Source organism: Cucurbita pepo, chromosome 11 (genome assembly GCF_057944985.1).
Source record: "Cucurbita pepo subsp. pepo isolate OVF chromosome 11, ASM5794498v1, whole genome shotgun sequence".
Taxonomy (NCBI): domain Eukaryota; kingdom Viridiplantae; phylum Streptophyta; class Magnoliopsida; order Cucurbitales; family Cucurbitaceae; genus Cucurbita; species Cucurbita pepo.
In genome coordinates this window covers 4,377,975-4,391,085 of record NC_141808.1, presented here as the reverse complement: position 1 = coordinate 4,391,085, position 13,111 = coordinate 4,377,975, and the positions used below count along the sequence as shown (strand labels likewise).

At 33.2% G+C, this 13,111-nt stretch overlaps 1 protein-coding gene across 1 annotated transcript; it reads left to right on the top strand.

Annotated features, from left to right (window-relative positions):
- Positions 1-1,400: 1,400 nt before the first annotated feature.
- On the top strand, positions 1,401-11,540 carry HEXO3 (beta-hexosaminidase 3). The gene is made up of 14 exons (XM_087128499.1): positions 1,401-1,924; positions 2,359-2,439; positions 2,989-3,024; positions 3,121-3,232; positions 4,066-4,136; positions 4,703-4,833; positions 4,908-4,973; positions 5,094-5,194; positions 5,705-5,764; positions 7,019-7,052; positions 9,559-9,657; positions 9,730-9,789; positions 10,509-10,759; positions 11,106-11,540. The coding sequence occupies exons 1-14, from the start codon at positions 1,580-1,582 to the stop codon at positions 11,270-11,272; spliced, it is 1,614 nt and encodes a 537-aa protein (XP_086984625.1). The 5' UTR covers positions 1,401-1,579; the 3' UTR covers positions 11,273-11,540.
- The last annotated feature ends 1,571 nt before the right edge of the window (positions 11,541-13,111 follow it).

Here is a 13,111-nt window from a genome sequence, read left to right as displayed (position 1 = left end):
TCCGTCAAAATCTAGCCATCCACATGGCGTTAAATCTGATTAGGAGATGAGAGATAGAACTGTCCATGTTAACGAATGGTCCATGTGCGTGGGGTGCACGTGCTTGAAACGAAAGTGGGGAGGTCGTTGGGACTTGTGCGTCAACAATTCAATTTCCAATAATAGTGTCCTCGTGGGTGAAGTGTATTTTATTTTATTTTTCTAAAATATGTATAATATATTATTTTAAATCATGTAATTTTGTAAAATAATAATTAATTAATTAATAACAGTTAAATTTCAACTAATACTGCATAACTATTTAAAAAAAAAAAAATAAATTAATCTCTAAACTTTTATATTTCTATTCGTTTTAAAATATATATAATATTTAATAAATTCCTAAATTTTTAATTTTAATATTGTGTACGTTGAGAACCTTTAAATATTTACCAGTAATATAATAATTAGATATATTATACTTTTTAATTTTTCATCTAAATTAAATATATTAATGGTGGGTGGGTTAGGTTACCCTTTTTCTTAACATATAAAATAAATTTAAATATTTATCAATCATATATTATAAAGGCTAATGTTCTATAAATTTTATGTTTCAGATAAATTATGAGTATTTTTATTAATTTATTAATTTCGGTCAAATCCAACCATCCACGTGGCGAAAATGAAGAGCCATAATTAAGCATAGGTAGGGGAATATGTGTTTTGGGATGCACGTGATTTCTTCAAGAAGGTGGGGCCCGCTGTTCTTGGAAGGGACCATTAAGCATTACATTATTTGACCCATAATAATGTTTTTTCATTTTTCAAAAAAGGTTTTGACTTATTTAATTTCATCAATTATGATTTTTGAATGTTTACTTTATAATTAAGTAAAAACTATCATATTTAAGTTATTATTATTATTATTTGACATATAATATTAACGTCGGTTCAAATTTACGTATATTATTATTATATAATTTTATCTTCGATCTAATTTTTTTGCTAACTCAGCTATAAATTTTAATATAAAATAGCGTAAAAGTATTATTAGACTTATTAATTACAATAAAATAATTTTTTTTCTCACAATAATAAGTTTGACCTGCATTTCCCTCAATTTCATAAATTTCAACAAAAAAAAAAAAAAATAGACAATATCACACCATTTCTCTATTATTATATTAATTTTAATTATATTTGAAGTGAGAAAAGGGTTAAAATTACCGTAGTAAATAAATTATTAAAAAATCGTCCGTATATAATATATATAAAAATTAAAATAATAAAATAATAAATAAATTAAGAAAAAAAAAATTATGAGTTAATATTTTTTTTTTTAAAGAAATATAAATAATTTATTGTTAATTATTTATGAAATCACGAGAAAGTGACCATATAAGTAAAAAGCCGGTACGTACCGGAAAGGCAGTCCGATTTTGGAGTTCCACGTTGTTGTTCTTCATTTGTTAATCATTTTCCCCATCATCTAATCGTCACTTTCTGCTATGGCTTCTCTGCTCTCTGTGGCCTGATTTCTTTCTTCTCCATTTGTATAACATTCTCATCAGCATTTATCTTCTCCATTTGTATAACAATGGCAGTTCACTCCTCCGCCATTCTGCTTTTGCAGCTCTTTTTTTACTTTTTAGTCGCTTCCGCCGCTTCCCGGAGCAATGAGATTGCCGGAGGTGTGCGGATATGGCCGTTGCCGGCGTCGGTCACTCATGGTGGCCACCGTCGGTTGTATGTTGCGAAGGATTTACGCCTCAACACTCAGGGCTCCAACTTTAGCGATGCTTCAGGGATACTCCAGGAGGGATTCTCCAGGTTACTTGATGTGGTTCGTGCTGCTCATGTTGTTGATGCTAATCTCACTCGCTTGGGTTCCTCTGCTCTGCTTCTAGGAATCCACATTGTTGTCTCTTCGCCTTCCGATGAGGTATATTTATGATTGTGTTGATTCTGTTTTTATCCTTCCATATTTTGGATTTGCTGATGACTTCAGAGTTGTTGGGAATTATGTAGAGCTTGTTCTACATTTTTCCATCGTTTCTCGGTTTTCTGGGAATGCGTTTGAAGTTTCTGTTCAAGTTCAATTCACATTTCTTGGATTTCTCAAAAACTTATTATATAATCATGCATTTGGAGTTCTTAACATATTTTTCACTTTCGAACCATCATGGTTGGTTTCTAGTTCTGATTTTCTTGGTTCTGGAGGTCTATTTCAATCAAATGAATTATAGTTTGTTCTGGAACTAAATTTTTTGGCCATCGATTATCGTTTGAATTCTACAATTTCATTGATTATCGTTTGAATTCTACAATTTCATTGATTATCGTTTGAATTCTACGAATTTCCATGTGGATTTGCAGTTACAATATGGTGTAGACGAATCGTACACATTATCAGTCCCTGCACCTACACCTGGAAAGCCTGCCTATGCATATCTCCAGGTGGGTGAAACCAACTCTTCACCTACTCGCTTTACTTGATAATTAGTCAATCGGTTTTTCATTTTCGTACCAGTCACCTAAAAGGTCATAAAGGGGAAAAACCTGATTCAAATGAGCATCGTCCATGATTGTGGAAAAAAGTTGTTAACTTTTAGTTGGCTTGTGTATTTTGATTCAAACATGGACTTATGTTGTAAATATTTTGACCAATGCTTATTTATTTTTTATCATGAGTATTTGTTGTTGAATTCTGTGGTTCATGTTCTAAAATTGAATTCTTGAATAGATTGAAAATTGAGCTACATTTGGGTTTTTGTATCTTGAGTTCTCCAAAACTAGATGCTACCGTCTGAAAAGTGAAAGCCATAAGTGAAACTCAATGAAATTTAATTTAAATCTCTGGTCATCTTCATCAACGATCAATATTTTTGTCCTGAATATATTTTGCGTGATGAAGTGTAATCAGTTCTATGTTTTACTATTAATGGGCCTAATTTATTCTTGTAGCTCTAGTCCTTAATCAATTAAGTACTTTCTGAAACTATGCAGGCTCGTACAGTTTATGGGGCTTTGCATGGTCTTCAGGTTACTTGCTGAGACTCAATCTTGAATGTTATATTCGTGGAGCCTAAGGGAATATATAAAATATTGAGAATGCCTTTTTAATGTGAAATTCTGTAGACCTTCAGTCAGTTATGCTCTTTCAATTTTGAATCAAGGGTAATTGAAGTTCGCAAGGTACCATGGAATATTATTGATCAGCCAAGGTTCTCCTATCGAGGGCTCTTAATTGGTGAGATGCTTCTGAGTTTTGCCATATCAAATTTTGCTTGAATGACCATACTTGGACACAACAGTGACATGATAGAAATGCTTTCTTGGTGTCCCTGTCCTGTTTCAGTTCCTTTTTATTTCTTCTATGCTTTAGTTTATTTATTTTGTCATTAACTTATATCGTTTCCTAAATGGTAATTCTGACACAAATGTTGATATTTTGAAATATTACTTTTGCTTAATGAGTGTCGATACTGTCGCAAAAGATCAAATTGTGTTCTTTTATATATATATTTAGTTATTTTATGTAATCTATCTATTGCTTTAAACAAGCAATTTATGGTGGATATTGTCCCTTTAGCTAATATGATGGGTTAAATTTTATGGAAGGACTATGCATAATAATTAGGCAAGAAGTACGTTTCATACTATTCGGATGATTGAGTTCTCCTCTTTCTTAAATAGTTGCAGTGCATTTTCAGCCTATACCCTATGACCTACACTATTCAATTATGTTGTTATGGCTTTAAGTGATGATTGAGGGAATTAGCAAAATTCTATATTTTTGTTATATATGATTTATTGGTTGAAACCTTGGATTGAACTCAAGGTATGCTTAGGCTTAGAGGAAGATTTACCTTCCTTGTCTAAAAGGGATTAGAATCTTAACATGATATTTGTTGGGAAGTGAACTTTCTGTTATTTCTTAATGTCAGCATTGAAGTTGAAAATATAATGGAAACTCCGTTGGATTTTTTTTTTAAATTTTTTTATTTGTTTGACATTTTTGTTACTAGGATGGCCAACTCCAATCATGGCTTGTTATCTGACTTGTAAATTACCTTTGTGTAGATACTTCTCGACATTATCAGCCATTGCCAGTTATAAAGAAAGTGATTGATTCTATGGCATATGCAAAGCTGGTATAGAATTCATTAAGTTGTGCGTTATCATGTGATATTAGTTTTCAGGCAATGCTCACTAGCTCAAAACTTGGTTTGTGTAGCTATTGGCTGGTTTCAGTTTCCAATTACTCTTACTCAGTATACAACATGCGTTTATCTTTTTTGTTTAAATAAAGAAAAGTCTTTAAAGTTAATCAATGAAAATGCCTCCGCGACTATTACTACCAAGAAATGGATACTGTATTACCTAGATGGAAATCATGCGTTGAAGTGGTTGGCCATTTTAAAAATCAAATCTTTCATTCCTTTTTGTCTCCGTTTTTGTCCTTTTCTCCTTGTTTTGCCTCTTCCAACCAAAATTAATTTTCCCGAGGTTACAAGAAAACAAGGCATGTGCATTGGTGTTTTAAGTGAGCTTGACAATTAGCTGAAACTTGTACCGCATGGATGGAGAGGAGAAAAGGAAAATTCAGTTAGATTTTGACAGACCATATTGATACGAATAATAACTGATCTAAAATACCTGCTTTTGCTGAAGCTCCCATCCTTGCTTACAAAAATCAACTTTAACCCCTTTTATGCAGAATGTGTTGCACTGGCACATTGTCGATACACAATCTTTCCCATTGGAGATACCTTCATTCCCAAAACTTTGGCTTGGTGCTTATTCTAAGCAAGAACGGTACACAATTGCGGATGCTACAGAAATTGTGAGGTGAGCATCCTTTTTATTTGGATGTGCTAACTAAGAGTTAGGTTCCATTTTAATTTTCTTTCTTAACTTTGTAGATATGCACAACGACGTGGAGTCAGTGTATTAGCTGAAGTTGATGTTCCTGGACATGCTTTATCATGGTAATTACAATAATATTATTGAATTCCCCCCAACCCAACTACAAAGAATAATGCTGACCTTCTATTCCTTTCGATTCACTATGTTAACTTGTGTGAGGACGTCATGGTTTCATTTGCCAGGGGAGTTGGCTATCCTGCGCTGTGGCCGTCAAAGGACTGTAAGCAGCCACTTGATGTCAGTAATGAGTTCACCTTTAAAGTCATAGATGGAATACTGTCGGGTAATATCACACATTCCTCACAATCTCTCTTGTTCTTTCCATTATATTATTATAAACTTCTAGAAAGGAAAAAGAGTTACATTCAAATTCTTAGCAGAAGTAAAACAGGACCTTCCACAAAATCAGTGCAAAGAGACTTTGGTAAATAGTTCTCAATTTTGATGATTTTCTAAAAAATTGAGTTCGAAAGAGAAAAATGATTTTCTAAAAAATTGAGTTTTCAAGTCTATTACACTTTTTTTTTTGAAACCTTGAAAATAAATGCATCAACGAACATTCTCTAGTTTGTTGGAAAAAAAAAAGAAAAGGATATTTAATGGTCTTTGGTTATAATCGTCGGTTGGAAGCTCCTTTATACATGAATTTATTATATGCGAGGACGTGTTACAATACAACTATCATCTTGGTTCTTGAACCAATTTGAAAAAACATGCAGTTTTGAACTAAGCATTTAGTTAAAGCATCTTTATTTAGGAGATAAGGTATCATATTGCGGTTCTTGTATTTCAGATTTCAGCAAGATCTTTAAGTATAGATTTGTTCACTTGGGAGGCGATGAAGTCAATACAAGTAAGTTGAACAATTGTATGACACTTTGGTTGTCATGAAAAGCCTGCAAAAATCTTATTTAATCAACTTCATGTAATATTTCATCTTTGAAGTATAATTAGATCATTTTCAACTGAGATAGAATTTTTTTATTTTTGTTTTTATTTTTTATGAGAAGCATCCGTTCATTTATTGATATGATAAATTACACAAAACATGGGAGAAACAACCCAAGCTGAGGGGAAGCTACAAAAAGGACTTCCAATTGGTAAAAAGAGAAGACAAACTGTCGTTATGAACATAAGATGAATTTTTACATGAGAGAGTCAAAAGGTTCATTATCCATACTCTATCATATGATTTTCATTTATCCTTAGAGATATAGTTGTTTCTTTTGGTCCATATAGACTAAAGAAACAGCTCTAATAAAGTTGGTTCACTGGAGCTTCTTATCTCTTTTGAATAGATGACCGGATAAGGTAATGGCATGTGCATACCTTATAAATCTCGTTGTATGCCAGTGTACCGCATAATATGCAAAATCGTACTCCCGAAGGATTCGGCAAAGTGGCAAGTGTGAATAAGTGGCTTTGTGATGTGAAATCATTTGGGCAACAATCCGTAGAGATGGAAAGCAATGGTGTTCTATTATGAGTCAAAACACTAACTCCCTGTCTTTGTCTTTTAAGCAAAACTCCCGATAACCTTTCCAACTTTCTTAGCTACGCTGAAAGGGATTGTTGGAGGGCGTAGTAGCAGGACCAAAGTAAAATTGAACAAGAATAAATATAGTTCCTGCGGGTTAAGAGCTCTCTTTCACGTGTATAGTTTTCTTACAACGTATCAATTGACACTGTTATCAGATTGACATTAGAATGCTGTATGTATCAATATCATGTTAAACTTTTAGTCCACGTGATTAGGGTAACTGCTAGATGAGGTATTATGAAGAAATTTCCCAATTGACACTGTTATCAGATTAATATTAGAATGCTGTATGTATCAATATCATGTTAAACTTTTAGTCCCCGTGATTAGGGTAACTGCTAGATGAGGTATTATGAAGAAATTTCCTTCCCGAAGAACAGAAAATATCTGAAGAAAGTTATTCTTCACATAAAGTTTCCTATGCCAGTATTCCTTCAAGTATCTTGAAAATGAATCTTTATATTATCTAGAAAAATGTATCAATCTGCTATCATTACTTTTCTGCATCAATCTTCATAAACATTGACCATCTAGATAATTACATGACCCTCTCAATTTTACTTTCAGCTTGCTGGACGGTGACTCCTCATATAAGAAATTGGTAAGAATCTAATACCTTATTGACTCCTGTTGTCTATTAAGTGAAATAAACTATAGTCAGGGCCCAATGTTCTTCTGCATTCTACTTTATTTAAACACACACACACACATATTTTTCTTCTTTAATTTTTCCCGCTTGGGTTTTATAGTGAAGGATGAGAACTCTGTTACTTTATTCGTTCTCCAGGCAAGAAATAAATTCTATTCACAAGACTGGAGTTTATAAAAGAACGGAAATTTAGTCATTGCAAGAATCAATTTGTAGTTGAGAGCGTTTCTTATTAATATGATTCTTATGTGTAATTTGAATTGGGTAAGGAAAGGAGATTGATAAGGTAAACGCTCTTTTCTCTGTCCTCTCTCCTTTCTTCCTCTCATCCTCTTCCAGTTTTTTTAGCCCCCACTTGTTGCCTGAGTCCGTCTTTTTGTCCGTTCAGATCAGGTTATTAGTTTGACGTCCAATTTTTTGAAATCTCTCATCATGGAAGTCTTGAGTTGTATTCGTAATACATTTTTCTATATTTGGAGAGAAAACGAAGTAGTTTTCTTTATTGAAGATATGATATTTAAACAACGATTCCCTTTATTTCTCTCCTATCTCCGTTGGTTTGAGAATGTTTTGTTAGATCTCTTTCATATGTCCATTGCTTCTAAATTTCTCCAGAAATCTATAGAACCCTGTAGTACTTTTCGTTTAGCCAAGTTCAGGTTTCAACAAGGATGGTCTTTTTAGTGTTGTTTGGCCTTCCACATGGAGTAGGAAGAGATTCCGTATTCCAGTTAGTCCAAATAGGAAAGGATGGCTAGGTTTTTGGCAGATGATGAGAGAGATTTTATTGACATTTGAAAATGAAGTACTTTCTTCAAAGGTGCCTTCACAACAACAATTGTTTGGTGTAATTCTTGCAAAAAAGGTGAATTCTAGTTGAGATTATGGTGAGATAGTAAGGACACTTTCAAAGGTTGTTTAAGGCAATGACAATTTTGCAGTTTTTCCGAGTTAGCTTCAATTTTTTCTTCAGTATGGGTCAACAAAGAAAAAGAAGTGGTAGAAGTTGATTTAGCAAGCTATTTGTGGTCTAAAGATTATATGCGCACAATTCTTGGAACAGGAAATTAATTGGAGAAATGGCGTTGTTGAGGTTTACGGGTGATGATTTTGGATTCTTATTCAATGGAAAAAGGAACTTAACTGGGGGTTGTCATTTTAAGTTGGATAATTGGTCTAAAGAAAAACATTCTTTACCAGAGACTATGGTGGTTGGACTTCATTATCAAACTTACCTTTGATCTATTGGAAGAGACACATCTTTGAAGCAATTGGAAAACTGCTAAGGGGTTTGGTTTTTATCTCCTCACAGACCCTTAATCTTTTTGATTGTTCAGGTGCCCACATTGAAATTAACTAAAGTAATTATAATAACAAAAACTTTGTAGTTTTCTACCTGCACATATTGAGATCAAGGGTAAGAAATTGGGCAATTTCTTTCTACGATTTGGTGATGTTTCATCCTTGGATCCACCAAACATTGTTCATGGTGTTCTTTCCTTTGAAAACTTTTCAAATCCCATTGATTTAACGAGAGTTAATCAGGCAATGGATGAAGAAATAATTTCTCAAACGACAACATTTATGGATGAATATTTCTCTCATCATGATAAAAAAAAAAAACAATATTAATGGGAATGATATAAATAAATCTTCTTCGGTTTTATCAATTTGTTGATACATCCGAGGGTCTTGAGATTTTTAATGGTGCCTTTGTATTCTTGATAATGGTTCAAATTCAGTTCTGCCTCCTAATGATCCAGTTCTTAGTAGCAAGGAAAATGCGCATTTTCTGGTTCCTTTGTTCTCTAACTCAACAAGCTCTCAAAATCTTCAAAAAGTTAAGAATCATTTTATTGAAGTTTCTTACTTATTGTTAGACCTAACATTTCAAATTTTTTTGTTCTTTTAAAGTTTTCTTCAAGTTTTGTGAGTTTCTACTTTTAATGTTAATTAAAGGGTGAACTTCCAATATGTATCGCAGTTTTGGTACCGTTCATTTTTAGTCTTCCACATTTTTTGGATTTCATTCTCATTTTCTATTTTCCTCTCTTTGCTTAACAAACAATTGAGATTTGATTATTGCTTCCGCAACATATATTTTTTAATGGACTCCATTTTTCTCAACAAATATTAATGTGATGCTGCTTGTAATCTTCGTTTTGGCTCCGGAGCTAGGAATCATGGTACATGTCAGTAAGGAAAGAGAAAGTTTAGGCAGTTCTTGAGGTTATGAAGAGAATCTGATACGACAGGGGGAGCTTCTATTTTTCTAGTTGGTTACCTCCTGTCTATATTATTTTCTATAATGGCTGATTTTTCTGAATCTGATGATCATTTATATTCTAAATCATTCGGTATTCTATCTGTATGCCTAAGTTGTTGTCTGGAAACAATCCGTATCCATCCTCCCAAGTGCAGTATTGAGATAAACATGTTCGACCTTTTTACTGAACAGGTTAAGAAAAAAGGGTATGAAAGAATCCGATGCTTACAAGTACTTTGTTCTGCAAGCACAAAAAATAGCTTTGTCACATGGATATGAACTTGTAAATTGGTATGTGCTTCTGCTTTAGTTTAACCATCAAAGGCAGCTTTCTGATCTTATCAGACAATGGATAAATTTCAGGGAAGAGACTTTTAATGATTTTGGCAGCGAATTGAGTCGAAAGACTGTTGTGCATAACTGGTATGTCATACGTACTCCCAGCTATAAATTTCCACATAGTGAACTCTAGTTTTTTCGCACTTACGTAGATGTTTATATATATATATAGTAATTATGTAGATTGTTCAGGATTCATTACTAGAAGAAATTCTTTTTTTTTTTTCCTTTTCTTTTGTCTTTTTTTTTTATGAAGACTACATATTCAATTTTAGCTATTTATATATTAAGTGCCATGTCATGTAACTGAGTAAATGTCTTCAATTATTTTAAGCTTCTCCACGTGCCATGTAATTGAGTAATGTCTTCAATGGAGCCCCATCTTGTGGCCTGATTTTTCATCAATAAATAAATAAGCTTCTCAATGCATGAAAACAAAAACTTTATCTGGTTCTGCTTAGATCTCAATCTAAATATCTGAATATAAAATCAGTTCTTCTAAATTGTAAATTGTAATCGAATGTGAAACAAATCTGGTTTACCCGTAATATAAGGGATGGAAAGATTTACACCGAAATTATAGGATAGTGTTGCCAAAAACCATAGTGATTTTCTACTTTTCCCTCTCAAAATTCTTTCCCCATGAACCAAGCCGAGTTGGATTCTTCTCAATACATACAATACAAATTAAGCTATATGAATAAATAAGTTAGAAAAGTAGAATTTTAAAAGAAGGTTACTAGTTTGAACTCGAAATAAGGCATACCATATTCATACCTTTCCTGATTGCTATTCATTTTAAGGCTAGGAACTGGGGTAGCCCCCGAGGTTGTTGCAGCTGGGTTAAGATGCATTGTTAGCAACCAAGATAGTTGGTACTTGGACCACATAGACACAAGTTGGGAGCAGTTCTATACAAATGAGCCGCTTAAAAATATCACAGATCCTCAGCATCAAAAACTAGTCATTGGTGGGGAGGTATGCATGTGGGGTGAAAATATCGATGGGTCAAATATTGAGCAAACTATTTGGCCTCGTGCTGCAGCCGCTGCAGGTACGTCACTGTTCTTTTGTTAATATTTTTCCATTATGAAATCAATTTTTTAAAATCTACATTATCCAATTTAGAAAAGCTAATGGCTTATGATAGTTCCCATTTCCCAGACCCCATACAAAACTATTATTATGGTGCAAATTTATACGATCTATAGAGGCTCAGGCATTGCAATATTTTTCTAATTTATATAAAAAAGATGAAGTTTCACATTCCCACATTCCCACATTCCCAAATGCCAAATTAAATAGCTGAAGAAAATCACCTACTAGCTCTGATTTAGCTCATTATTTGCTCTACTTTAATTAACTGGTATCAACTTCCTTTGGTGATCATGTACTGAAAGAGCGCCTTTGGACACCATATGACAATCTGGCTAAAGACCCCAATCAAGTTTTTGCAAGGTTGACACATTTCAGGTGTTTGCTGAATCAAAGAGGGATTAATGCCGCTCCTGTATCAGGACTCGGCAGATCTGCTCCTTGGGGTCCAGGTTCTTGTTATGTGCAATGATTATCCAGATCAATCTCCCTTTCATACTCTACTTCTCCTCTCATTTGATCAAGATACTTTCTAGCCATAAATTCAGGAATAGCTTAATGGTTGTTGGTATAGGAGATTGTGATGTGCATTTAGTATGGAAAGTAGTCTTGTAGGCTCTGAATATCATCTCTGTTTCATTCTTTTGAATAAATTTGTTGAACAGTTTGCCAGAATATTGTATTTATGTTCATGATTTGTAGGACTTGTCCTACTTGAATGTATCTTGACCATTGGAATCTTTCTTGTTTGAGAACTTTTTATCCATAGAAGAAGAAAATAAAAGCGAAAGGAAGTATGAATGTTTGATGAACCCAAATACTCTTGTAGGCATAGTTGAGGAGGGAGATAAAGTCTTTCACTTCATTAGATCTTAAGAACTTTGTGAATGGATAGAAAGGACAGCATATACATCTCTTGGTGACATGATCAAACAACGTCCAAGTGTTTAGAAGTGCAAGCAAGGTTTCATATTTGGATAGGGAAGGGAGAGGAAAATTTTGAAAATAATGTTGTATAACCTTCTGCTATGGTCAGCAACATGTGAAAATCCAGTAAAGGCCCTTATTAGTTTACAATTTCAACTATGTTACCTCTTCTACCTCACTTGTACAATTTATCTCTCAGCTCTCCATATAAATGTGTTTACACAAAGAATTGATATCTTAAACCTGACATGTAATAGAGTAAAGAAAAAGAGATTAGGAAAGTAAGAGAGAGTTATCGAGACTCCTTGCAGGTGTTCCTTGGTAGAAGTTCCACAAAATTGCTTCCAGGTTTGCTATAGCATCATGACTCAGCTAAAGGGTATACTACTTCTGCACAACGAAATCGATTGAGTATACAAATAGACTATATTTATGTCATTTGATCCCCTTTTCATTCATGCTAGCTAATTAGTATACATGGGATAATTAATGAGAAAATGATGAGTATGTCCTACAAAATTATTGACTAAATGATTCAGTGTACTCTATCTTTGGAGTGCTATTAGAGATATTAGAGATATATCAGTAAGAACCATTATTTTTATTCATACAAGGTCATTTAGATGAAACAAAAAATAAAGTTACAAAAATTTATATCTAAAGTGAATAGTATCACATCGTTGTGGAGATATATGGAGATTTTATTATCTTTAACACGAAGAATTGGATTTGAATTCATTAATCTTATCATTAGGTTTCACTAATCCTGTTTTATCTAAGCTAACTTGCTATCTCATGTCACTATTATGTCACATAGTTATATGATATAATTATTATGTGTTGATCTCTCATGAGTGACACATATATAGCTAAGAAAAATGAATGTTTCCCCAAAACTATTTCTTATGTCTAGTTTCATTGATTTTAATGATGAGGAAGTCCATAATCCATCATATGTGCAATCTCACTTGGGTCATCTAAAGAGATGAAATCAACATTTGTTAAAAGGGATCACTCATTTTAAGCGCTATAAATTAGGGGTTACATTCAACCTGACAACCCGAACCAACCCAACCCTAGGATTGGGTTGGGTTGGATTAACATTTCGGGTAGGGTTAGGTTCATTTTTCTGAACTCGAACTGAATCGGTTTGGTTTCGGGTTCGTAGATTAAACTTTCGGATTGACCCGAGTCAAATAAAAATATAAATTATATTAAGATAATTTATGTATTAATAAATTTGCTACCTTTACCTCTCTAAAGACACCTATGCCTGAATTTGAGACAATGTTGAACTATGTTAATATGTTATCATTTTCGCTTGTTGTTTTTTATTGATTTTTTTTATGTGAATAATTATAGATCGATTTGTGTTTGTTTGTGA

What these genes read in the sequence shown, in the direction of transcription:
- HEXO3 (XM_087128499.1), top strand. Translation starts at nt 1,580, where the DNA reads ATGGCAGTTCACTCCTCCGCCATTCTGCTTTTGCAGCTCTTTTTTTAC. An exon ending in CATAGATGGAATACTGTCGG is followed by an intron (nt 5,195 to 5,704) that starts GTAATATCACAC and finishes CTTGTATTTCAG; the next exon opens with ATTTCAGCAAGATCTTTAAG. An exon ending in ACTCCTCATATAAGAAATTG is followed by an intron (nt 7,053 to 9,558) that starts GTAAGAATCTAA and finishes TTTACTGAACAG; the next exon opens with GTTAAGAAAAAAGGGTATGA.